This window comes from Gavia stellata, chromosome 34, assembly GCF_030936135.1.
Source record: "Gavia stellata isolate bGavSte3 chromosome 34, bGavSte3.hap2, whole genome shotgun sequence".
NCBI lineage: Eukaryota > Metazoa > Chordata > Aves > Gaviiformes > Gaviidae > Gavia > Gavia stellata.
The window spans coordinates 3,261,881-3,286,912 of NC_082627.1; the positions used below are offsets into that span (position 1 = coordinate 3,261,881).

General features: G+C 50.5%; 2 protein-coding genes and 1 pseudogene across 2 annotated transcripts in view; 1 reads left to right on the forward strand and 2 right to left on the reverse strand.

Annotated features, from left to right (window-relative positions):
* LOC132320275 (scavenger receptor cysteine-rich type 1 protein M130-like) overlaps positions 1–25,032 on the reverse strand; it is a 114,516-nt gene that overhangs the window by 68,816 nt on the left and 20,668 nt on the right.
* Positions 2,342–6,988, reverse strand: LOC132320183 (olfactory receptor 6C4-like; annotated as a pseudogene).
* Positions 13,814–14,803, forward strand: LOC132320184 (olfactory receptor 14A16-like). The gene has a single exon (XM_059832455.1). The coding sequence runs from the start codon at positions 13,814–13,816 to the stop codon at positions 14,801–14,803; it is 990 nt and encodes a 329-aa protein (XP_059688438.1).

The following is a 25,032-nucleotide window of genomic DNA, read 5'->3' on the forward strand; positions in this document are numbered from 1 at the left end:
TGAGTGTTTGTCATGATATTACCATGGGAATCCCAGCCTGATGTGGTGTTAATTTTGTAGTTTTACAGGTGTTGGTATGTCCAGATCAATTAGGGTTAGGTTAGAGTTAGGGTTAGGGCTGGGGTTAGGTTAGGCTTAGGGTTGGCGTCAGGTTTTTCATTAGGGTTTATTGGCCCTGTGGTAGAAGATATTCATCGTCTCACTGGTCATGCCACTCGAGTGAACCTTGTTCTTGCCTGCGGATTAGGTCTCTGAGCCTCTGCTCGATCCTGTCCTTGCCCCACAAAGGACAAGGGGGAGGGCTGTGATTAGGGTTCAGTGACACTGAAGCACTGAAGGCCAATCTGAGTCCAGTCCTGGGTTATTGTCATTCACAGATCAATACCATGCATGTGGTCAGTTCGTGTAACACCCTCATCTACAAGATTTGAGGTAACCGGGCCTTCATTTCTTCCATCAGAGGTTGGCACTACCTGTGTCCATGAACAAATCGTTGTACCTGGGCCACGGATTGAGGCCAAGGCCTGTTGGTTAAGCTAGCCCAGTGCTCTAAAGTTCCTGAGAGGTTCAGCACGCCATGCCTTATGTAGCAAATAATGCATCAGTTTTCTACAATATCCTCATACGAGGATGTCCTCATCCTGATGGACCAGCTGATGAAGTATAGACTAGACAAGTGCACGGTGAGGTGGACTGAAGACGGTCTGAACTGTTGGGATCACCCGGTTGTGATTAGTGGCATGAAGTTCAGCTGGATGCCAGTCACTAGCAGCCTACCCCAAGGGTCAACAGTGAGCCCAGTCCTGTTCAACACCTCTGTTAGTGATCTGGATGATGGGGCAGAGAGTACCCTCAGCGAGTTTGCTGATGAAACAGAACTGGGAGGAGTGACCGATATGCCACATGGCTGTTCTGCTCTTTGGAGGGACCTGGACAGTCTGGAGAAGTGGGATACGAGGAACCTCAGGAAGTTCAACAAAGGGAAGTACAAAGTCCTGCTCCTGCCCCATGCACCGGTATATGTTTGGGGCTGAGTGGCTGTGGAGAAGAACCTGGGACACCGAGGTGAACATGAGCTGACAATGTGCTGCTGTGGCAAAGAATGCTAATGGTGTCCTGGGCTCCATTAGGAGGAGCGTGGCCAGCAGGTGGAGGGAGGTGATCCTTCCCCTCTGCTCAGCACTGGTGGGGCCACACCTGGAACGCTGTGTCCAGCTCTGGTCTCCCTTGTACAAGAGAGATGTGGCCTGCTGCAGAGAGTCCAGCAAAGGGCCACGAAGATGATGAAGGGACTGGAGCATATCTCAATATGAGAAGGTCCTGAGAGAGCTGGGAGCGTTCAGCCTGGAGAAGAGAAGGCTCAGAGGGATGAAATTTAGTCTGAACATAAGAGAACACTTCTCTTTTGTTTAACAGTGAGGGTGGTTAACACTGGAACAGGTTGTTGAGGGAAGTTGTGGATTCTCCATCCTTGCAAATATTCCAAACCTGACTGGAATCCATCCTGGGCAGCCTGCTCTAGCTGCCCCGTTTCATCAGGGGATTGGACAAGACAATCTGCAGGGGTTCCTTTCCAACCTCAAGTATCCTGTGATACTGTGAATATTCAATTCTTCATTCATTAAGGGTCTTCTCAGTGCTTCAGAGGATTGCTCTGGAAAGAAAAACACAAAAACCAACCAACCATCCAACAAAAACCCCAAATCCAACAACGCACAAAACCATAAAAAAACCGCAAATGCTCCTAATCCACCCAATAATCCTACAAAAGCATTAGGTCATGGTATTTTTATTTCTTTTCTTTAGAATTTGAGTTTTTGAGCACCTCTCTAAGCATTTCCCACTCCTTTTGCTTTTGCAATAGTGTTAGTACTTGAAGACACAGTGTCTTGGTGGCACAGTATCTTTATGTATTTATGCTTTTTTTCTCTGCTTGGTGACTGCTTTCAGAGCTCCTGTCTGGTTTTCAGCTTTTGCGGATTTGCCTATGCAGCACGACATCCTGCACTATTGATCTTTGTGTTCACAGCTCAGAGTTCTTTCAGTTGGACATTCTCTTTTTCTTACATCTTTAGCACTTTCTCCTTTTTCTGCATTTACTTCCTGAGAATCCCCCATATCATCTGCCTCAGGTACAGCATGCACTTCCAAGACCAAGCATTATGTTGATGGAGGTGTTAGTTTCCAGCAGAAGAAAGGAGCTTTTTATTTCCCAATCCAATCCTGCATTTAAAATGTACAAGCACAGTATTCCCTCACAAAGTCTTTCAGAAGAAACCCGTAACACAAGGGTCCTGTTGTGATTTTTCCAGGCATGAATTCCTGCTGGCCAGGAGGATTCTTAATGTTTTCTCACCCACTTGATCATCCCCAGGAGTCTGCAAGAAGCATTTTTCAAGGCCTCTTTCACCTGCTCGTTCCTTAGGCTGTGTACGAAAGGATTTAAAAGAGGTGTGACAATGCTGGAAAGAACAGAGAGTATTCCGTTGAGGTGCCTGGCGTCCCTCTGGTACAGCCTGGTATAGATAAAGATGCAGATGCCAAAACCCACGGAAACCACAGTGAAATGAGAAGCACAAGTGGCAAATGCTTTCTGTCTGCCCTGGGCTGATGGGATCCGGACCATGGTTGAAATGATCCAAGAATACGACCTTGCACTCAGTGCCAAGGAGCCCAGGAGCAGGACAAAGGACACCACAAAACTGTTCAGCTCAACAAGCCAGGTGTCGGTGCAAGCGAGGTGCAGGAGAGGTGCGTTCTCACAGAAGTAGTGGTCAATGACATTGGGACCACAGTAGAGCAGCCTGGCTTTGAGGACCACTCATGGCAGGACCATGACCAAGCCACCCACCCACGTGCCCAGGACAAGTTGGCTACACACCCTTCCCATCATGATGGTGGGATACCTCAAGGGTTTGCTTATTGGCACGTGTCGGTCACAGGACATGATGGCAAAGAGAATGAGCTCTGTTGCAGCCAGGGAGAAATGAAAGTAGAGATGGCTGAAGCAGCCCGCAAAGGAGATGATTTTCTTCCCTGACAAGGCACTTGCCAGCATTTTTGGCACCACAAAGGAAGCCATGGAGATCTCAATGATGGAGAAGTTACCGGGGAAGTAATGCATGGGAGATTGGAGATTGCAGTCTGTATGGACAAGCACAATGATAAGAGCATTTGCCAGGGCAGTCACCACATAAATAAGCAGGAACACCACAAAGATGATCTCTACCTCACAGCTGTAAGGAAATCCCACTGGGATGAACTCTGTCACAGATGTGATATTCCCCCTCTCCAAGCATTTTCTGTCACCGGGAGAGTAACAGCAACACAATCTCCTTGAAAATTCAATTCATTGACTTCAAAGGAAGATCTTTCCTCACTAGACACATCTCCACTCCTCCCCACTCAGCAGTCACCAACTCTTGTTACAGCTCTTCACTTAAGAAAGAACAGTGAACAGGCAGGTCTTGGCTGCCCGGCTGCTTCAGTCTCTCTGCTGCCGTCAATCAAACTTTCCAACAAATCACAATGTAAGTTTCATTATTTTCATCCTACGTTTCCTACATCTGTATTTCTGAGTCACACATGCTCAAAGGGGCAAAACATTGCATTTGCAAGGGAAATATTTTTGCTCACACATCACTTTGTTCATGCTTACGTTCAGCAGTGAGGACACCCCAGGTATGTATTCTTGGTGCCTTGCTGAAGGCAGTTGTTCCTGAGTTCCTGCTGATAGTTCAGTGCTGGTGACCAAGAGGCAAACTGTGGAGAGACAGACTGAGAGAGAGAGAGAGAGAGAGGATCCCACGCTCCCAGTTTATATCATAACATCAGAAGAACTCACTCTCTCATTGAGTTACTCATTGCACAGCTCCCAGCACAGCGAATGCAACGTGAGCCACAGGGCTCGGACTATCAGAATAAAAAGGGCTTTATGCTCTTGCTGCTGCTATAACCTTGGCTGTCTTGCAGGATCTGACAAGCTGAGCTCCATGCCACGAGAACTGGCCGCTGTTCCCCATGGTCTGCGGAAGCCCTGACTGCTGATTGCCATGGGAATTAGCTAAGTCTTTGCAAAAAAGCCTACAAAATTAGTAAGTTTGAAACCTCCCAGGGAAGGAGATCCAGAAAGCAATAGTCAGCTGATGGCCGGAAACATTCTTTGTTACTATTATTGGGATTTTAATTTCTCCTTTAGTGAAGAGAGTAGATTTCACAGTGGGACAATGATACTTGACAGACCCTCTGAGAAATGCCATAGGGTATGATAGAATAGCTGGCTCCCTCACAGCAACTTGGGGCCTCAAAGCCTGGAGATTTCTGATGCAGGGGATTCTGGCAAAGAAGTTTTATGTAAGATTTATAAAAGTAGAACACTTCCCATGTGGAACTGATTTTCTTCTGCCTCCACCAAGGCTTGATGGCCTCATGAAGCACCAGACAACAAAAGCCTTTTCCAATGAATCAGATCAGGGATGAGCCTTCAAGGCTCCTATCCCTCAGAGAGCCCAACATACAGATGGGCTCGCAAACAAGGGGTCAGCCGGACCATTGAGGCCATCTCACAGGTCACCCATGAAGTTGAAACGTGCTGCAATCAAGTGAGCCACGTGAGTGAAGTCTCCCCGGAATAGCAGGCAGTGGTTGGGTTTTCGATATGGCAAGGCCTGGCAAATTGACTGTATTGGGCCACTGCCAATGCAAGCACTACGGACTCACCCTGGTGGGAGCGACTACTGGTTGCCTAGAAACATACCCTATAGACCATGCCAGCACCCGAAGCACCATCTTGGACCTTATAAGGCAAGCTCTGTGGCGAAATGGTAAGCTAGCAAGAATTGAGTGAATGGGACTCATTTCCAGAATAACCTCATAGACTCCTGGGCCAAGAGACACAACATTCACTGGGTGCATCACATCTCCTATCAGCCACAAGCCTCCAGAAGGATGGAGTGATACAATGGACGGTTAAAGACTATGGTGAGGGTGTTGGGCACTGGGGCAGGGAAGCACTGAGATACAAATTTCGCAGAAGCCACTTGACTGGTTAACACCAGAGGCTCTGCTAGCCCTCCTGGTGGTGCCCAAACCAAGCCCCCCATACTGTGGGAAGAGATAAGGTCCCCGTAGTACACATGGGGAAGTGGCTGGGGAAGGCAGTGTGGGTTGCTCCTCCCTTGGGAAAAGGCAAGGCCGTTCATGGGATTGTCTTCGCTCAAGGAGTTGGATGCACTTGGTGGGTAATGCAAAAGGATGGGGAAATCTGGTGTGTGCCTCAAAGAGATTTAATCCTTGGGGGAAAATAATCCTTGCTGTGAGCTGTATGTTTGAGGAAGTAATGTAGCAGGAACCACCTGAACCGATGAAGAGTGAGCTTTGATGGGAACTGGGCTAGTGCAACGATGACCCAAACCCAGCTGGTGTTGGCACCCAACAATCCAACATGCAGCTTATCCTGTCCTGAGTGACCACCTTGATAGAGGGGGCCCAGGTCATTGCCTGTTCTTATGGACATTTTTGGGAGTGGCAGAGGCCCATGGAATGGGGAAATGACATTTATCTCTCTGACAAGGAACAGGGGATAGTGATTAATGAGGACGTATAAATCCTTATGTTGGATGTAAAGATGGTTTACATATGCAGTATAAGTTTTAAGTGTTGGTGAGGGGGATTTCAGGAATGAGAAATAGATACAATGGGATGGTCAGGAGATATGAAAACATATCAAGTTATGTGGGACCTGAGCATGATGCAAACGGTATGGAATAAGAGGTATAGATTGTACTGGCTCTGGCTGGGAAGGAGTAAACTTTCCTCACAGCAGCCCATGCAGTTCTGTGCTTTGCACTGGTTGCTAGAACAATGTAGATAATGAGCCAGTGTTTTGTTTATCACTGGGCAGTACTCGCATAGCATGAAGGCTGGCTCGCCTACTCTACCCCTCACCCTCCAAAGGCCAGTAGGCTGGGGGTAGGCAAGAGGTTGGGAGGGGGCACAGCCAAGAGAGCAAACCCAAACTGATCAAAGGGATATTCCATATCTAATGATGTCATGATCAGTAATAAAAGATGAGAGAAAGGGGTTGGGCAGGGGCATTCATAAATATGGCATTTTTCTTCCAAACCAATCGCTAGGAGTGCTGAGGCCATGCTTCCCAGGAATTGGCTGGACACATGCCTGACAATGGGAAGGAGAGAATGAATCTTGTTTTCCTTTGCTTCTGCCAGAGGCCTTTGGTTTTCTCATTAAACTATCTTTGTCTCTAGCCACAAGCTTGTCCATCTTATTTTCTCCCCCTGTCTTGCTGCGGAGGGGGAGTGAGAGAGTGACTGCATGGAGGCTTAGCTGCCAGCCAGGTCTGCCCATCACTCCGTGGTATATTTCCATACATACCTGGAGATCTTAGTCTAGCTTTCCTACTACTGCAATAGTGTATGCTGGTGTTTGTGGTCTTTCCCTGTGCTTGAGTGGTATGTGATGGCGGACGGGACATCACCAACCTCCAACAGCTGTTATTTGGATTACTTTATACGGAGAAAACTCCCCGGAGTAGTGGCTTGGAAAATCACACAGCTGGATCTGGATTTCTTCTGGGATTTTCTGTCCACACCAACCTGCAGAGCTTGCGCTTCACAATTTTCCTTTTCACCTACCTCGTGGTCCTCATAGGGAATGGCCTCGTCATGCTCAGGCCGCCACAGCACCATTGACTTCTTCCTGAGGAATTTGTCCTTCCTGGAGATCGGTTCTACATCAATCACTCTGCCAAAAATGCTGGTGGGCTTCCTGAGAGAAGACAGCAGGACCTCCTTCGATGGATGTACTGCCCAGCTGTATCTCCTGGTTCCCTGGAGGCACCAAAAGCCTTCCCCTGGCTGCCGTGGCCTGCGACCCTTACGTAGCCATCTGTGACCCCCTGCACTATAACCTCATCATGAACGGGGGGGTTCTGCGTCACACTGGTAGTGGGGTCACAGCTGGCTGTCATACCAGTACAAGTAGGGCAGACCTATCAGGCATTCACTTTGCCCTTCTGGGCATCCCTTGACCTTCATCACTGCTTGTGTGACACCTCCTCTGCTAGAACTAGTCTCTGCAGACACTTTCTGGAAGCAAGTGGCACTACACACCATCGTCGTGGTATTCGCAGTCCTTCCCTTTGCCTTTCTAGTTATTCCTTACAGTACAATTATCAGGGCTATTCTGAAAATGCCTTCAGTTCTGAGCAGACATAGAGCCTTTTCTACTTGCGCCTCACACCTCGGGGTAGTGACTCTCTTCTTTGGCTTAGTCATGGCTGCGTGGTTTAAACACTAGTCAAGGCACTCTGCAGGCACTGGCAAATGATAGATTCATAGAATCACAGAATGGTTTGAGTTGGAAAGGAAGATCATCGAGTCCACCTGCCCTGTCCCAGGTAGGGACATCTTTCACTAGGTCAGGTTGCTCAATGTCCCATCCAGCCTGACTTTCAACACTTCCAGGGATGGGACATCTACAACTTCTCTGGGCAACCTGTTCCAGTGTCTTGCAAACCTCATTGTACAACATTTCTTCCCTACGTCCGATTTAAACCTACTCTCTTTCAGATTAAAACCATTGCCCCTTGTCCTGACACTACAGACCTTGGTAAAAAGTCTCTCTCCATCTTTCTCATAAGACCTCTTCATATATATATATATATATAGGGTTGACTGGACACCTCCAAAGGCCCATTCCTATTTGAATGCTTTCCTGAATGTAGGACAACTTTTGTTCTAAACTGACTTGCTGGTCATTTGGAGAAAGAAGGTCAAGACCGAGTCACTCAGCTTTTCTCAGTGTCTCCCTTAGAATGAGATGAATCATCTTCCAGCTTCTCCCTGTGTCTCTGACGGTGGCAAAGTGGGCCTAGACCATGATCTGAGGTGTTTTATGTCTTGCATGATGTGACAGCAGTTCCACTCTCTGGAGGATCACCTTCACTTTCCAAAATTGCAGCACACTGGAGAGGATCTGGAACAACCTCCAGATGACTGGATGCATCGAAGAAGTCCATAGGCATCCTACAGGTGATGTACCCTCAAACACTTTAGGATGTCTTTAATTGCCTGCTGCTTGTTCATTGTGGTTTAAGCTTTCATAGAGAGTTATCACCGGCCTGGCTTCAGTTCTGTCTCTAATTCCTTTTCAGTCTTGGAGCTTGGCTGTATGACACAGCCTTTGAGGGAGGAAACACAGCAACATAGGCAGACCACAATGAAGAGGACTTACCGGGTCATCCAGACAGATGGATGTTATGGTCCTTATCATGTGTGGTCAGTGCTAGTAAATGCCTCATGTAATGAGGACCTGGTCACGGACAGGCGGGAGGCAAATAGTTTGCTCTGTTTCACACATGCCCCATGTATGCATTTTGATCTGAGCAAATGCCCCGCACTTCCATAAACATAAAGAATTGCCATTTCTAGGGCATGAATCACCCTGTTTTCAGAGAAACAAGTAAAAACCCAAATGGAAAACCTTTCTTTCACAGACGGGGCCAAGATATTTGGGTGTAAGACTCAGCAGGTGGATCAATGGGAGAGCCTCCCAGGTTGACCTTGCACAGTGAGGGTGGGGGTTTCTGCCTCTGGGTGTCTGAGACTCATGATGGGCTGCAAGAAAGAGCATTTGGGGATTGTGCAAGACTTCCTGGGGAATGTCTAGGAAAGGACCAAAGGCAGCAAGAGAGAGGGATCATGATGGTTTGGGGAGGAACAAGCGTGGGAAAACTGAGGGAAAAGGGGATAAAAGGAGATGGTCACGTGTAAACAGGTGGCCGGTCAGTACACTTGTCTGGCCATGCCCTGCAACTAGTCAGCCCAGTCTGTCTCATGTTCTTATTCAACTCCAATTTCCCACAAGTTTCTGGGGTGTGGATAATCTCTGGGTTTGTGTATGGATGGAGGTCCAATTGCCAGCCACTGGAGTGGGAACCATAAGTCATATGGGCTCATGTTCATATGGGAGCCCAGAAACTGGAGACATTGGAGACTGTGCATATAATGTTGTGGTGGATGTCAGTGGGTGTAAGCACTAGCAAACATCAAAACAGGGCAACCGGTGAGTAGAAGCAGCAGCCTGGGAGCCCAGCATTTAGAGACCCTAAGTCTGGACTGGACACTGGAGAACCCAGAGGGTCTGCAAGTTGGCTACTGGAAGGAGAAGGTGGCCCAAACCACCTCCTGGGAAAACTGTGCGGTATTAAGGGTCTGGTACTGATAAGGCCACAGGTCTGGACCTGGAGGGGAAGTTGCTCTTGATGGGAGAGAGCAGCAGGAAAGCGTGGAGCTCTGCCTGGGCACAAATCATGAGTCAGCTGAGAGCTGAAGGGTCAGCATGAGAGGGTAGAACAACATGGGCAACACTGTGGTGGGTGGATGTTTGCTCCAGACCTCCTGATCAGGAAGAGGAAGTAAATGAGGCCTTCTTCAGACAACTGGAAGAACCCTCATGTTTGCAGGCCCTGGTCCTCATGGGGGGACTTCAACTGTCCCAAGTGCCTCTGCTGAAGAGGCAACATAGCGAGGTGAAAGCCATCCAGGAGGTTTTTGGAGCTCGTTGATGACATCTTCCTGACTAGGGTGACAGAGGAGGCAATGAGGTGAGGTGCCCTGCAGAACTTCATACGTTCAAAATGGAAGAACTGGTACGGGATGTAAAAGGCAGGAGTGAGAAGGTAGAGTTGAGGATCTGGAGAGAAGGGAACAAGGCAGAGAGCCTTGATGTTCAAGGATCTCCTTTTGAAGCTCCAAAATGGTCCACCCAGACGTGCAGGAAGTCAAGGAAAGGTGGCAGGAGGAAGGCATGGATGAGAAAGGAGGTCCTGACAAAAAGAAACAGCATGAAGAGGAAGCACAGCGAAGGTGGAAGCTGGCTGCCTTCCAGCCTCAATGGTTCTGTGATTCTGTGCTGGAGAGAGCTATTTGTGTTTGTGTGTTTGTCTGTGTGTGGGGGAACTGGGGAGATGAGGGCGTCCCAGGGCCAGGTCCCAGATAGATGGAGGGTCTAAGATCACACAGCTGGATCGATCCATATTGTCTGAGTGTCTATATAGGTATACATTTTCCACTAACATAGCCTGACCCACAAACAGCCCAATCCTCTTTTATCCTTTCTCTTCTGACCCAGGTTTTGCTGGCTTTGTGCCCTCCTTTGGTGTTTTGGAGACTGTGTTCATGGCAATTCCTACCTGGGTCTGTAGTGCCCTGCAACACCTCATGCTGTCATCTCGTGAGACTCCACCATCAGGGTGAGGCATCCGCACACAACCCTTAACAGCTGACCAAATGGAGCTTCAATCCAGAAGGACCTTAAGAAACTCAGGGATTTGGCCAACAGAAACCTCTTGAAATTTGTAGGATAATTGGCCAGTCTGGCCTCAGGGTGAATAACAAACCTATACATCAGGGCCAGATGGAACCTGATGTGCTGAGGAGTGACTGTGAGGAGAAGGGCCTGGGAACTACAAGGGACACCATGAGAGCCAGTGGTTTACGCTCACTGTGAACAAGGGCAGTTGCATACAGGGCTGCATTAGGAGGAGCATGGTCACCCAGACCAGGGTCATCATTATCCCCCTTGACACAGCACTGGTAGGGACCCCCACACAGGGGTTTGTCCCAGTTATTGGCTCCCTGTTTTGATGGAGTTGGGAGGAGCTGGAGAGTGCCCAGAGGAGATCTGGCAAGGTAGAGTTTGGGGCCTTAAGCAGACGCCCAGTGTGGAGGGGCTGAGAGACCTGGGCTTCTTTGGCCCTTTTGCCCAGTGGCCGAGAGGCTCAGCACAGTTTGGGAGTAGCCTGAGACTGCTTGAAAGGTGATTTCAGAGATGGTGGAGCTTTCTGAAAATTGGGAAACACCATGAGAAAGAAAAACTGCTACAAAGTGCAGCTTGGGAAGTTGACACTGGAAACGAGGAGAAAGAAATACCACTCCAAGTGTAGTTCCGTGGTGCAGTAGGCCACCCAGAAAGAGTCTGGATTAGTCAAGGCTTTGTATTTCAATGAACAATCTGCGGGGATGGAGAGATATCAGGAAGGGTAGGAAGACGCTCAGGTGAGACCAAGGTTGGTAAGCAGGGTGGATGTCAACAGCCTTCAGGGAAAGAGATGCAGGTGTAGGACACCATAAGACATCCTGTGGTGGAGACAGCTGTGGGCACTGGCAAGGCTGAAAGCCCCAACACAGCCGAGGTCTTTGTCTGCTGGGCTGTGGCTGTTCTCTCTGCTCATGATGCCTGTCAGGAGACATCTTAGCATTATAACACCAGGACTTCATTGCCTCCTCGTCACAACGTGTGAGCCTGAGAAAGATTGTATCATAGTCCTGCTCTAGGCATTGCACATCCTCACATCACACTGCCCCAGGAAGAGCCCTGAGCAATGCGTGAGGGACAAGATCTCTCCTCCCAGGGGCTGGGGGTCAGGGCTTGGCCCATTGACTTAGTATACCACATCCAGTGTTACTCAACATCAGAGCCACCTTTTCTTTCCTTTGCCTACCTGTCATGAGTACCTCCAGTTTTCTGTTCTAACCAGCCCCCGGGGAGGCTTTATCACTAATGTCCCTCTGTGGGACCCATTAATGCTCCAAGAAACTTTGGAGTTTGAATCTGACTTTGACTTCCTGAGAGGTTTCTTCGACTTCCTCTCAGTGTCTGAGGTTCATGGACTCAGCATCAAACCCACCAGAGGGGTCATTAAAATGTCTTGGGCTGGTCCTCTGCTGCTGAGCTGCTGGGACAAGGGGAGCTCACAGCAAGCAGGCAGCGCTGCAGAGATACAGCTCCGCCCAGGAGCAGCTTTTCTTCAAAGCACAGTAGGGCTGAGGGCACTGCCCGCAGGCACCGAGGGGAGAGGAGTGAGGCAGAGAGAGCTTAAAGGCAGTCGGGAGTGGGAGGATGGCTAAGAGCTCTCTGGGAGACAAAGCATCAGAGCCCTTGACAGGGTAAGTCTCTGGGAGCAGGGCAATGCAGATGCAGTTCCTGGAGGCAAGTCCTAAAGCTGGCACAGTCCAGAGCTCATGGGATCTGTAAGGAGGACTCCCTGTCCAGAGGCTCTTGTTAGGTGAGTTTGAATGGCTGTGAAGCCAGGGGTGCAGCCAGGCGTGCCCAGGGCTGTCCTTCAGAGCAAGGTCCCTGTGCCCCAGGGGCTGCGTACCAGGGCAGGGACTCTGCCACCTGCCAGGGTCAGCACTCAGCCTGCCCAGGGAGCTCACTGAGGGGAGAAGCTGTGGGTGGAAGGAGCGACCCACTGGAAGGGCAGGACAGGGCAAGGTCCTTCTGCTGTCGAGAAGGTGCTGTATGGGTCAGGGTGGTTCACAGCTCCAGATCACCCCCAGGACATTTCCCAGGGCACTTTTCAGGAAGCACAGTAAGGCAGGGGTACATGGAAACAAAGGCGCTTTCCAGGGTCGGTGCTTTCAATTTCCTGCTGTGCTGGTAGGAGGAAAGGGTAATGGAGCTGTCAGGTTTGCACGGGAGACTGAGACCCCTACAGCATTATAGTGACTTATGAACAGGTTTTTCAAGGCACCTGATAAAGTAACTTCACACTTTCCTCTGCCTACAGAAAGCATGGACATCACCTTTTTTGTCTCTTCAGGGTTTATCTGATCTTCTCTTTAGGACTTGCCAACACGGAGATGCCCTGGGCAGTGCCCTGTTGCCAGGAGCTGTCTGCAGGGCAGAGCTGAGCACACAGCGGGTGGGATGGGGTCTGTGAGCGCTGGCAGGGAGGAGACGTGGGGACAGAGAAAGAGCTGCTGGCAGGGAGAGCTCCAGGCAGCAGAGACATGGGCAGGGAGTGGGAGGAAACTGCAGACAAGCCCTGGGGTAGGCTGCCTTCAGCCAGCTCTCTTTTGTCCCTCACTGTAGATGTCTTCTGGGCGTTGTCTGCTGTTCTGACCAATGGTCTGACTCTCCCTGTAGGCCATCCCATCACCAGGACATCTGACTCTGTGCTTTGCCTGTCCTGCTGGGCTTGTGAGCTGGCCGCAGAAAAGCACAGCTCTCCTGTAGGATCCTAGGGAGTGCTGAGCTTTCCCTTGGAGGTCAGTACTCTCCCCTCAGAGTCCTTTGCTTCTCTCTGTGAGGTGTCATGTCCTGCTCTCTCCATCACAACTCCACCTCTGGGCTGGGATAGAGGAGTTTGCAGATCTGCCCTTTGAAACAGGGCTCCCCTGCTCTCATCAGAGTCTGGTTTTGGGGTTTTTTTTAAAGGGTAATTTGTGTGTGAAGTTGTCTTCAAGGCAGCACAAGTGAAAGAACAGAGCAGCTGGGTAACAGACTAACAGACACTGCAGTTCTCCTGACTGCACTAAGCTACAATGACATGAGCCCTTTTGCCTGTCCTGTCTCAAGACTCCACATTTTCAGACATAAAATAAGTATTTCTACCCCTAAAAAGAACACTGATCAGATGAGATAGTGGAAAATAGAAAACAAAGACAAAATTCTTATAAGGACATGCTGAGCCTCTCTTCTGCAGCCCACACCCTTCCGAGTCATGAGTGAGGCTATGGATCTTTTCCGTTAAAGGTGGATTACATCTGGCATTGGTTGTGGACATCGGAGCTGTCACAAACCAGCTCCATGTACCCACTGCAGCAGAGAAAAGATGACTCCTCAGCTCCTCACAACACACTCAGCCACTCACAAAACTGAGAAATGAAATGTCTTTCAAATGGGGAGGATTTCTATGAAAATGGAATGGCTTTGCTCAGAGGAGTCTGTCCTAATTTTTCCTTGTCCCTTCCTTTTTTGTACAGGCCCGCATGCCAAGAAACAGCAGATGTCCAACAGCAGCTCCATCACTGAGTTCCTCCTCCTGGCATTCTCAGACACCCGGGAGCTGCAGCTCTTGCACTTCTGGCTCTTCCTGGGCATCTACCTGGCTGCCCTCCTGGGAAATGGCCTCATCATCACCGCCGTAGCCTGCAACCACCACCTCCACACCCCCATGCACTTCTTCCTCCTCAACCTCTCCCTCCTTGACCTGGGCTGCATCTCCACCACTGTGCCCAAATCCATGGCCAATTCCCTGTGGGGCACCAGGGCCATCTCCTATGGGGGATGTGTTGCCCAGGTCTTTCTGTTTGTCTTCTTGATCGCAGCAGAGTATTCTCTCCTCACTGTCATGGCCTATGACCGCTACGTTGCCATCTGCAAACCCCTGCACTACGGGACCCTCCTGGGCAGCAGAGCTTGTGTCCACATGGCAGCAGCTGCCTGGGGCAGTGGGTTTCTCAATTCTGTGCTTCACACTGCCAGTACATTTTCACTACCAGTCTGCCAGGGTAATGTCCTGGAGCAGTTCTTCTGTGAAATTCCCCAGATCCTCAAGCTCTCCTGCTCAGAATCCTACCTCAGGGAAGCTGGGCTTCTTATATTAAGTTGTTTTTTAGCTTTTGGCTGTTTTGTTTTCATCGTGCTGTCCTATGTGCAGATCTTCAGGGCTGTGCTGAGGATCCCCTCTGAGCAGGGTCGGCACAAAGCTGTTTCCACGTGCCTCCCTCACCTGGTTGTGGTCTCCCTGTTTGTCAGCACAGGCATATTTGCTCACCTGAAGCCCCCCTCCATCTCCTCCCCGTCCCTGAATGTGGTGGTTACAGTTCTGTACTTGGTGGTGCCTCCAGCAGTGAACCCCCTCATCTACAGCATGAGGAACAAGGAAATCATAGAAGCCCTGCGGAAAGTATTTGAATACGCTCGACTTCAGACTAATAAGGAGCCCATTATCCCACTAGGGCTCGCACTGTACCTCAGGAAAAGTGAGGGCTAACTTTTCTTCGTATGTGTCTTTATTTTTAATTTGTGGTTGGGGTTTTTTCTTTTTGCCTTTTTTTTTTGTTTTGTTTTGTTTTGTTTTGTTTTGTACCTGTGATATTATTGTTCTTAGCCTCCTACTTGTTTTTTCTTGACTGTGCTGGGCCCTGGCCAGTATCTACCAAACACTGCTCGATACTATGCAGCACCCACAGGAAGAAGAGAGGGGAAATAAACCAACAGACACTGTGGCTAAACCAGGCACTGTATCAGTTGCCCCTATAACTAAAAAGAAACAGTGGAAGCAGAAGTCAGCTCGTTCAGTAAGGGATGAAGAAGCTTCTCCTAAGAGGGAGCAGGAGAAAGAATCAGAAGAGGCAGCCTGTTCTGTGGCAGAGCAATCACAAGAACAGGGGGAGGAAGAGACTGAGGCAATCAATGAGACAGAAACCACCCGCTCCCTATCCCTGAGTGAGCTGCGAGATATCCGAAAAGATTTTAGTCATCAACCAGGTGAGCTAATTCTCAGCTGGTTGCTTCAACGCTGGGATATCGGGGCCATTAGTCAGGAATTAGAGGGTAAGGAAGCCCGGCAGCTGGGATCCCTTGCTAAGGATAAGGCCGTTGACAAAAGTATTGGAAAAAAGGCAGGAGTCCTCAGTCTTTGGCGGCGACTCCTGTCAAGTGTGAAGGACAGGTATCCCTTCAAGGAAGAACTTGCAAATTCTCGAAGGAAATGGACCAACATTGAGGGGGGCATCCAGTATCTGAGGGAATTAGCTGTGTTGGAGGTGATCTATAATGACCAGACATGCAAAGACCCGGATGAAATCCGGTGCACACGGTCCATGTGGCGAAGGTTTGTACGAAATGCAGTGACGTCATACACCCACACCCTGGTGATAATGAGCTGGACACTGGGCACCAACTAGAGATGAACTGGCCAGACAGCTCCGAGAATACGAAGATAGTCTTGCTCCCTCCATGTGTGCCTGTGTCTCGGCTGTGGACAGACACAGACTGACCCAAAACATGTTTGAGCAAGATGAGAAGGGTAGGTTTTCCTCATGCACTCCAACCAAAGCCTCAGCTATTAAGAGTCAGCTTTTCCCTGTTCAAGCGAAAGGGTACGTACGGGTGGTGCACACCACGTGCAACCCTGTGGTTCTTCCTGCGTGACAGGGGGGACGACATGAGGAAGTGGGATGGTCAACCTCCCTGGAGACTAGAAGCTCGGGTGCAGGAACTGCGAGGGAAAACAACAGCCAAAAAGCATCCATCCAGGACAATTACTGCTCCAGTGTCTGTGGGGCAGAGTAGAAGGGCTGACTGTACCTTTGATCCTGAGGAAGGAACTTCGGTTTTTCACTTACAAAAACCAAGTAATGAAGACTCAGAGCAGGAGTAGAGGGGTCCTGCCTTTGGTCGGGTGGAGGAAAGGGACAATCGGGTTTACTGGACTGTGTGGATTCGGTGGCCTGGCACATCAGCCCCACAGGAGTATAAAGCTCTAGTGGACACCGGTGCACAGTGTACTCTAATTCCATCAGATTACAAGGGGGCAGAATCCATCTGTATTTCTGGAGTGACAGGGGGATCCCAAGAACTGTCTGTGTTGGAGGCTGAAGTAAGCCTAACTGGGAATGAGTGGCAAAAGCACCCTATTGTGACTGGTCCAGAGGCTCCATGCATCCTTGGCATAGACTATCTCAGGAGAGGGTACTTCAGAGACCCAAAAGGGTACCGCTGGGCTTTTGGTATAGCTGCTTTGAGTATGGAGGAAATTAAAGAGCTGTCTAGCTTGCCTGGTCTCTCAGAGGATCCTTCTGTGGTGGCGTTGCTGCAAGTTAAAGAACAGCAGGTGCCAATTGCTACCATGACAGTGCACCGGCAACAATATCGCACCAATCGAGACTCCCTGGTTCCCATCCATAAGTTGATCCATCAACTGGAAAGTCAAGGAGTGATCAGCAAGACTCATTCACCCTTTAGTAATCCCATATGGCCCGTGCAAAAATCTAATGGAGAGTGGCGGTTAACAGAGGACTATCGAGGCCTGAACGAAGTCATACCGCCGCTGAGTGCTGCCGTACCAGACGTGCGAGAACTTCAATATGAACTGGAATCAAAGGCTGCCTAATGGTATGCAACAATAGATATCGGCACTGTGTTTTTCTCCATCCCTCTGGCAGCAGAGTGCAGGCCACAATTTGCTTTCACATGGAGGGGTATCCAGTACACCTGGAATCGACTGCCCCAGGGGTGGAAACATAGTCCTACCATTTGTCATGGATTGATACAGAGTGCACTGGAGCAAGGTGAAGCTCTCAAACAACTGCAGTATATTGATGACATCATTGTGTGGGGCAACACAGCAGAGGAAGTGTTTGAGAAGGGGAGAAGAATAATCCAGATTCTCCTGAAAGCAGGTTTTGCTACAAAACAAAATAAGGTCAAAGGGCCTGTACAGGAAATTCAGTTTTTAGGAATAAAATGGCAAGACATGCGTCGTCATATCCCAATGGATGTGATCAATAAAATAACAGCCATGTCTCCACCAGCTAACAAAAAGTAAGCACAAGCTTTCTTAGGTGTTCTGGGTTTCTGGAGGATGCATATTCCAGGTTATAGTCTGATCGTAAGCCCTCTCTATTGAGTGACCTGGAAGAAGAACTGCTTTGAATGGGGCCCTGAGCAGCAGCAAGCCTTTGAACAAATTAAACGGGAGATAGTTTGTGCAGTAGCGCTTGGGCCAGTCCGGACAGGACAAGATGTGAAAAATGTGCTTTACACCTCAGCTGGGGATAACGGACCCACCTGGAGCCTCTTGCAGAAAGCGCCTGGGGAGATTCGAGGTCGACCTCTAGGGTTTTGGAGCCAGGGATATAGGGGATCTGAAGCCCGTTACACTCCAACTGAAAAAGAAATATTAGCAGCATATGAAGGAATTCGAGCTGCTTCGGAAGTAGTTGGTACTGAAGCACAGCTCCTTTTGGCCCCTTGATTGCCTGTGCTGGGCTGGATGTTCAAAGGGAAGATCCCCTCTACGCATCACGCAACTGATGCTACATGGAGTAAGTGGGTCGCACTGATAACGCAACGGGCTCGGATGGGAAACCCCGACCGCCCAGAAATGGACACAGCACTCCAGGTGTGAGCTCACCAGTGCTGAGCAGAGGGGAAGGATCCCCCTCCCTCGACCTGCTGGCAATACTTCAATGCAGGCGAGGATGCTATTAGCCTACTTTGTCACAAATTCCCATTGCTGGCTCATGGTCAGCTTGGTGTCCACCAGAAAAATCCGGGCCTTCTCTGCCAGGCTGCTTGCCTGCTGGGTGGCTCTGAGCGTGGACTGGTGCCTGGGGTTATTCCTCCCATTGCACTTCTCCCTTTTGACCTGCATGAGGTTCCTGTTGGTCCATTTCTCCAGCCTGTCAAGGTGCCTTTGGTTTGCAGCACGACCCTCTGGTGTATCAGCCACTCCTCTGCCCCATCACTCAGATCATTAATGAAGATGTTAGACAGGACTGGAACCAGTATTGACCCCTGGGGTGTACCACTAGTTACTGGCCTCCAACTAGACTTCATGCCACTGATAACCACGCTCTGGGCCCAGCCATTCAGCCCATTTGCAATCCTCCTCCCTGTCTGCTAATCCAGCGCACACATCAACCGCTTCTTTACTAGAATCTTAAGGCAGACAGTGTTGAAAGCTTTCCTGAAATCCAGGTAGACAGTAGCCACTGCTCTCCCCTCATCTCCCCTCATCAAGATAATCAAGTAGGTCAAGCATGACTTCCCCTTGGTGAATCTATGCTGCCTCTTCCTGATGACCTTCCTGTCCTTCATGTGCCCAGAAATGGTGTCCAGGATTAGTTGCTCTATCAGGTTCCTAGGGATCAAGGTGAGGCTGACTGGGCTGTAGTTCCCTGGGTCCTCCTTCCTGCCCTTCTTGAAGATGGGGGTGACATTTCCTTTCCTTCCATCTTCAGGCACTTCTCTCAGTCTCTGGGAGATAAGTCTCTGGCATTGATCAAAGATTATCAAGCGTTGCCTCACAACAACATCTGCCAACTCCCGCAGCACTCATGGGTGCAGCCCATCTGGGCCCATGGACATATTTGTGACCAGTTTGCCTAAGCATTCCCTGACCAGATCTACTTCCACCAAATGCACATCTTCCTTGCTCCAGCCTTTTCCCCTGGTCTCTGGGACCTGGGATTACTGAAGGCCAGTCTTGATAGCAAAGACTGAGGCAAAGGTGGCACCCGGTACCTCAGCCTTTGCCATGTCCTGTGTAATCAGGCCTCCTGTCTTGTTGAGCAATGGACCTACACTTTTCCCTAGTCTTCCTGCTGTCTCCCATGTCTTTACAGAAGCCCTTCTTGCTGTCTTTGACATTCCTGGCCAGGTTTAATTATTGAATTCCTCTTGGGCTTCAGCTTTTCTATGTTAGTCCCTGGATTCTCAGACAATGTCGCTGTAATCATCGCAGGTTTCTTGTCTGTGGTGGGTTGATCTTGGCAGGACATCAGGTGCCCACCAAGCTGCTCTATCACTCCCTTCCTCAGCAGGATGGTGGGGGAGAGAAAAGAAGATGCAAAAAACTTGAGGGTCAAGATAAAGGCAGTTTAAGCCAAGGCCATGCGAAGAAGCCAAGGAAAACAAAAGGTTTATTCTCTACTTCCCATCAGCAGGAGATGTCCAGCCACTTCCCGGGAAGCAGGGCTTCAGTACGTCTGGCGGTTGCTGTGGATGACAAACGTCATCATAACAAATGCTCCCCTCTCCTCCTTCTTTCTCTTAGCTTTCATTGCTGCGCAGACATCATATGGTGTGGAATTACTGTTTGGTCAGTTTGGGTCAGCTGTCCCAGCTATGTCCCCTCCCAACATCTTGCCCACCCCCAGCCGAGTGGCCTTTGGGGGTGAGGGGGGAGAATGTTGGAGAGACAGCCTTGATGCTGTGCGAGCACCACTCAGCCAAAATACTGGTGTGTTATCAACACCTTTCAAGGTATCAAAACAAAGCACAGCATTATGAGGGCTCCTATGGGGAAAGCTAACTCCATCTCAAGCAAGTAAAAAAACCCCGGAGATCTGCGCCTGCTTCGCCACCTAACGTTCCACTCACACTCTCACTCTCGCCAGAGCCCAGCTCCAAAATTGAAAACATCCAGCAACTGCTCCCACATGGAAGGTTAAAGCACTAAATGCTGTTGCTGGCCCTCACCTTCCCTTGGCAGCGCTTCTTTCCTCTACTGGGGACTGGAGGCCCCAAACTCAGTGCAGTGCTGTGCGTGCGGTCTAGTGAGGACTGGATAGAGGGGGACAATCCCTCCCCCTCATCTCCTGGCCTTGCTCCTGTTCATACAGCCACCATGCTGTTGGCCTTCTTGGCTGCCAGGCCTCACCACCGACTTATATGCAGCTTGATGTTCCCCACGACCTTCAGGGCCTTTTCTACTGAGCTGTGCCCCAGCCGGCGCTGTTGCCCATAGTTAGGCAACGCCAGCGGCAAGACTTGGAGTTTATCCTTTCTGAAATGCAGTAGCTTCTTGTTGGCCCACTCTTCCAAGCTGTCGAGGTTCCTCCAGAAGACAGCACTCCAGTGTATATACTGAGATGAGGATAGGGATATCACTCAGCAATCACCGTCACAGGAAAAGAGACTTGACTTGGGGACATTAATTTACTTCATCGCGAATCAAATCAGAGTAGAATAATGAGAAAATAAAACCAAAACTTAAAATACCTTCCCCCCACCCCTCCCTTCTTCTTGGGCTCAAGTTACTCCTTATTTCTCTACCTCCTCCCCCAGAGTGGCACAGGGGGATGGGGAATGGGGATTGAGTCAGTTCATCACATGTTCTCTGTGACGCTTCTTCATCCTCACACTCTTCCCCTGCTCCAGAGTAGGGTGCCTCCCATGGGAGATAGTCCTCCAGATACTTCTCCAACATGGGTCATCTCCACAGAGTTCACTCCTTCAGGAACAGACTGCTCCCGTGTGAGGTCCCCACGAGGTCACAAGTCCTGCCAGCAAACCTGCTCCAGTGTGGGCTCCTCTCCCCACGGGTCCACAGCTGCGTCCACAGCTCCATCCAGGAGCCTGCTTCAGCATGGGCTCTCCACGGGGTCACAGCCTCCTTTGGGTGCATCCACCTGCTCTGGCATGGGGTCCTCCAGGGGCTGCAGGTGGATATCTGCTGCACCGTGGACCTCCATGGGCTGCAGTGGGACAGCCTGCCTCACCATGGGCTTCACCAGGGGCTGCAGCGGAATTTCTGCTCTGGCACCTGGAGTGCCTCCTCCCCCTCCTTCTTCACTGACCTTCGTGTCTGTAGAGTAGTTTCTCTCACATATTCTCACTCCTTTGAGTGACTTGATCCCCACCCACTGATAGCTGTTCTCCGTGGGTTCTGCCTCAAGGCACAAGGGTCTGGGAGACCTTGCTGATGAAGGCTGAGCCAAAGACAGCATAGAGCATCTCAGACCCATTTACACCTGCTCTTGCTAAATTCTGCAGTGGCCCCACATGGTCTTGGTTTCTTCTTCGACTCTAACTTCAGTGGTAAGAGCTCGTCTTGGTGCCATTGAATTTCCTTGAGAGATTCAACTGACTGTCCGTATGGGCCATTGCAGGAGGCTGTCCTTAAAGACCGGCTGTACTGAGCTCTGCTCAGTGCGCAGTACTTGTGCTCTGCCCTTCAGTGCTCCTGCCCCTAAGTTCCCCAACTGAAAACCCCCAGAACAGGCCACAGGTTACCCCTCTGAGGTCTTGCGTCTGCACTTGTACTCTCCTTTTAACACTCTGCTCAGGAGGTGGGACACACCCTGATTTTCACGGTCGCTACAACAGAGTGTGACGCTGGTTTTCACATCCCTGACCAGCTCTTCCATGTTTGCAAGTACCAGATCCAAGCAAGCATCACCTTTGTTGGGCTCCCTGGCAGCTGTGAGAAGAAGTTTTCCCAAAAACCTCCAGAAACCTCCTGCACTGTGTTCCAAATCCAGTGAATGTCAGGGTCATTGAAGTTCCCAGTAAGACCCGGTGTCATTGATCCAGAGAAATGCTCAGGTTTTCAAAGACAGATTTGTCCACTTCCTTGACCTGACTGTAGTTTCTTTATGTCCTGCCACAATATCACCCTAAATTGCCTATCCTCTGGCTCTCACCCACAAGCGCTCAGTCCACCTCTTGCCCATCCCATAGTGGAGGTCCATACTTCCCAGCAGCTCCATCAAACACATGACGAGTGTCTCCTGAAGAGCCTGTGTCCATCCTGCACATTCCCCGAGTTGTGCGAGCTGTCCCACCACACCTTGGCAGTTCTTCCATCAATGTGGCACTTCTGTGATGGCACGTGGGGCTCCAGCTCCTCCTGTCTGTGCCCCAGGCTGAGGGCATTGGTGCGCATTTGGGCTGCAGCACCTCAGCTGCTGCCCGCTGGGGCCCACCTCAGACTTGTCACAAACTAAACTGGAACTGAGTCCCAAGACCCAATATATGTAAAGGCTTTGCTACATGGCAGAGATGTGCTCGGAATGGATTGCAGATGGCAACGTAAAAGATGATATGCGACGTAGGTGCAGCTGTAGATGTAGATGTAGATGATGAGAAAGATGACATGAGGTGCCCACAGAGTGAGCAAACCCTGCTGCCACTGAATCCAGATGGAAGAGGACACCATAGTCATCACCATACATACAGGTGATGGAGAAGAGAAAGAGAGAAACTTAGCTCTCCTGGTGCAAAATAACACCATTGGGGCAGACGAATACCTCTACACGCTGCCCTGTCCTTACCAAGTGTGGGCAAGTTTCATTGTCCTAAATGTGGCCATCTGCTGTCGTTTCAGTTGGCCAAAGGAATTTCCCAACAGCCTCCAAGATGGACACTGCCCTGTCCATGAGAAATGCTCCACTAGAGCCTGCAGTTTCCTGCACATACCTTGGGCCACCTCTGGCACCTCAGATGCCACCAGGTATTTGCATCTGAAGCACTCACTCCTGCCCTCCATCTCCATTAATTAGCAGGGGATCTGAGACAAAAAGCTCACATGCAAATGTCAGTTTTTGCACACCTGAAGAGAGGCAAGAGGGATCCCACCTCCTGTGGGTTTGTGCCAGTCATGGGAGGGAGCTGAGACCCCTTCCAGCCCCTGCACTACAAAGCCAGAATAAGATGCCTCGATTGCCTCAGCTGAATCTCCTCCCTCAGAAGTGGTAAAGGAGATCCCTTATGTTCACTGTGTATTTTGCCTACTGATGTGACAAGGAAAGTCTCTCTCTGAGCAGGAAAATGACAGTGCTGGAAAGAAGCATCTCTCCCCAGCTGAGGAAGGGAACAGCAGTGATTCCTTCAGCCTGTTTCACAGCAGGTTCCCCTGGAGCCCCAGGGACACCTGGAGGGAGCCCAGAGAGGGCAGAGAAAGTGCTGCCTTGGGCTGGTCCTCTGCTGCTGAGCTGGGCTGGGCTCCTGGGGTGGAGGGAGGGAGCTGATGGCAAGCGGGAAGCGCTGCAGAGAGACAGCTCTGCCCAGGAGCAGCTTTTCTTCAAAGCACAGCAAGGCTGAGGGCACTGCTTGTAAGAACTGAGGAGAGAGGAGCGAGGCAGAGAGACTTTAAAGGCAGCGTGGAGTTGGAGGACAGAGGAGAGTTCACTGGAAGAGAAATCCTCACAGCCCTCTATATGGTAAGTCTCTGAGCTGCAGGGCAATAATAATGAGTATTCTGCAGGGGTCTCCTGGATCTGGTTCTTCCCATAGCCTGTAGGAACTTCCAGGAGGACTCACAGTACGGAGGAGAACGTTGTGCTCCACAGCAGTGTTTCCTCACTGCACTGTCAGAGGGACAGGGTATGATGGCTGCCTTCTCCAGGGGATGGCTGCAGGGGTGTAAAGGTGGGTGTGCATCCAGGGGTGCCCAGGGCTGTCCTTCAGAGCAGGGTCCCTGCACCCCAGGGCACTGTGAGCCGGGGCAGGGACTCCGCTGCCTGCCAGGGTCAGCACTCAGCCTGCCCAGGGAGCTCCCCAGGGCACTGCGGGGAGAAGCTCAGGGTGGAAGGAGTGACCGGTAGCCAGGGGGGGTCCTTCTGCTGTTGAGAGGGTGCTGTGTATGTCAGGGCTGCTCACAGCTCCACATCACCCCCAGCACATTTCTGGAGAGGATCTTTCAAAGATGACAGTCAAGGCAAGGCTTTCCTGCTTCAGCTTCTGCATTCCTGAGTCTTTGCAATAAAGGTTATACTAGTTGGATGGGTGGGAACGGAAATGGATCTGTCAGGTGTGGACAACCCTCTGAGACACCTTAACAGTTACACTGAGAGATCCCAGGTCGAGCTCACCAAGTGACTATTTCCAGAGGAGACTTTGCCATAGGAAGGTCAATGAAGTTGCTCTTTGAGACAAAGTTGCTTTCCCGACCCCCAGTTCATGTCCTGCACTAAGGGAGAAGAGAGAGGGCAGGGAAAGAGTAATGGAGGTGTTGAATATGGACAAGACACCGAGACTCCAGAAGCATTGCACTGAGAGATGGATAGGTCTGCAAGGAACCTCATCTAGTCCCCTAAGGCACTGCTCAGCCTACAGACAGCACGACAGCATCACCTCGGTGGTGTCTGTGGGACTTGGTTGAGCTTCTCCTTAGCTTCTGCACACATAGAGATGCCCCTGGGCAGTGCCCTCCTGCCAGGAGGTGTCTGCAGGGCAGAGCTGAGCACACAGTGGGTGCATTGGGGTCTCTGAGCACTGACAGGGAGCAGACACATGGGGACAGGGAAATAGCTCCTGGCAGGGAGAGCTCCAGGCAGCAGAGACATGGTCAGGGAGGGAGAGGGAGCTACTCTCAGAAAGACTGTGGGAGGGGGAACTGGGTACCTCCCTGCCATCCCCTGCAGTGCAGAAACCTCCCCTGGAGCACACACCACCCCCCATCAGGTCTCTTCCCCCATGTAGATGTAGCACAGCCTGTGGAAATGCATTTTGCAGGGCTGGGAGAGAGCTAATGCTCCTTTTGGATGCCCCATCTTTAGGATGTTTGACTCTTTCCCTGGGGGTCCTGCTGGGCTGCAGGGTGCCCTCCAGAAGGGCACAGCTCACCCATGGCATCTCTGTGTTATGCAGGAGCCCCGTGGAGAAGACAAGTCTGCGCTAAGGCCACAGAAATGCTGCTGGGTGGCTCCACGCAGGCAGAGGCAATGAGCCCTCTGTGCCCCTGGCAGGGAGGGGAGAGCTGAGCTCCTC

Coding starts and splice junctions, on each gene's coding strand:
- LOC132320184 (XM_059832455.1), top strand. CDS start 13,814: ATGTCCAACAGCAGCTCCATCACTGAGTTCCTCCTCCTGGCATTCTCA.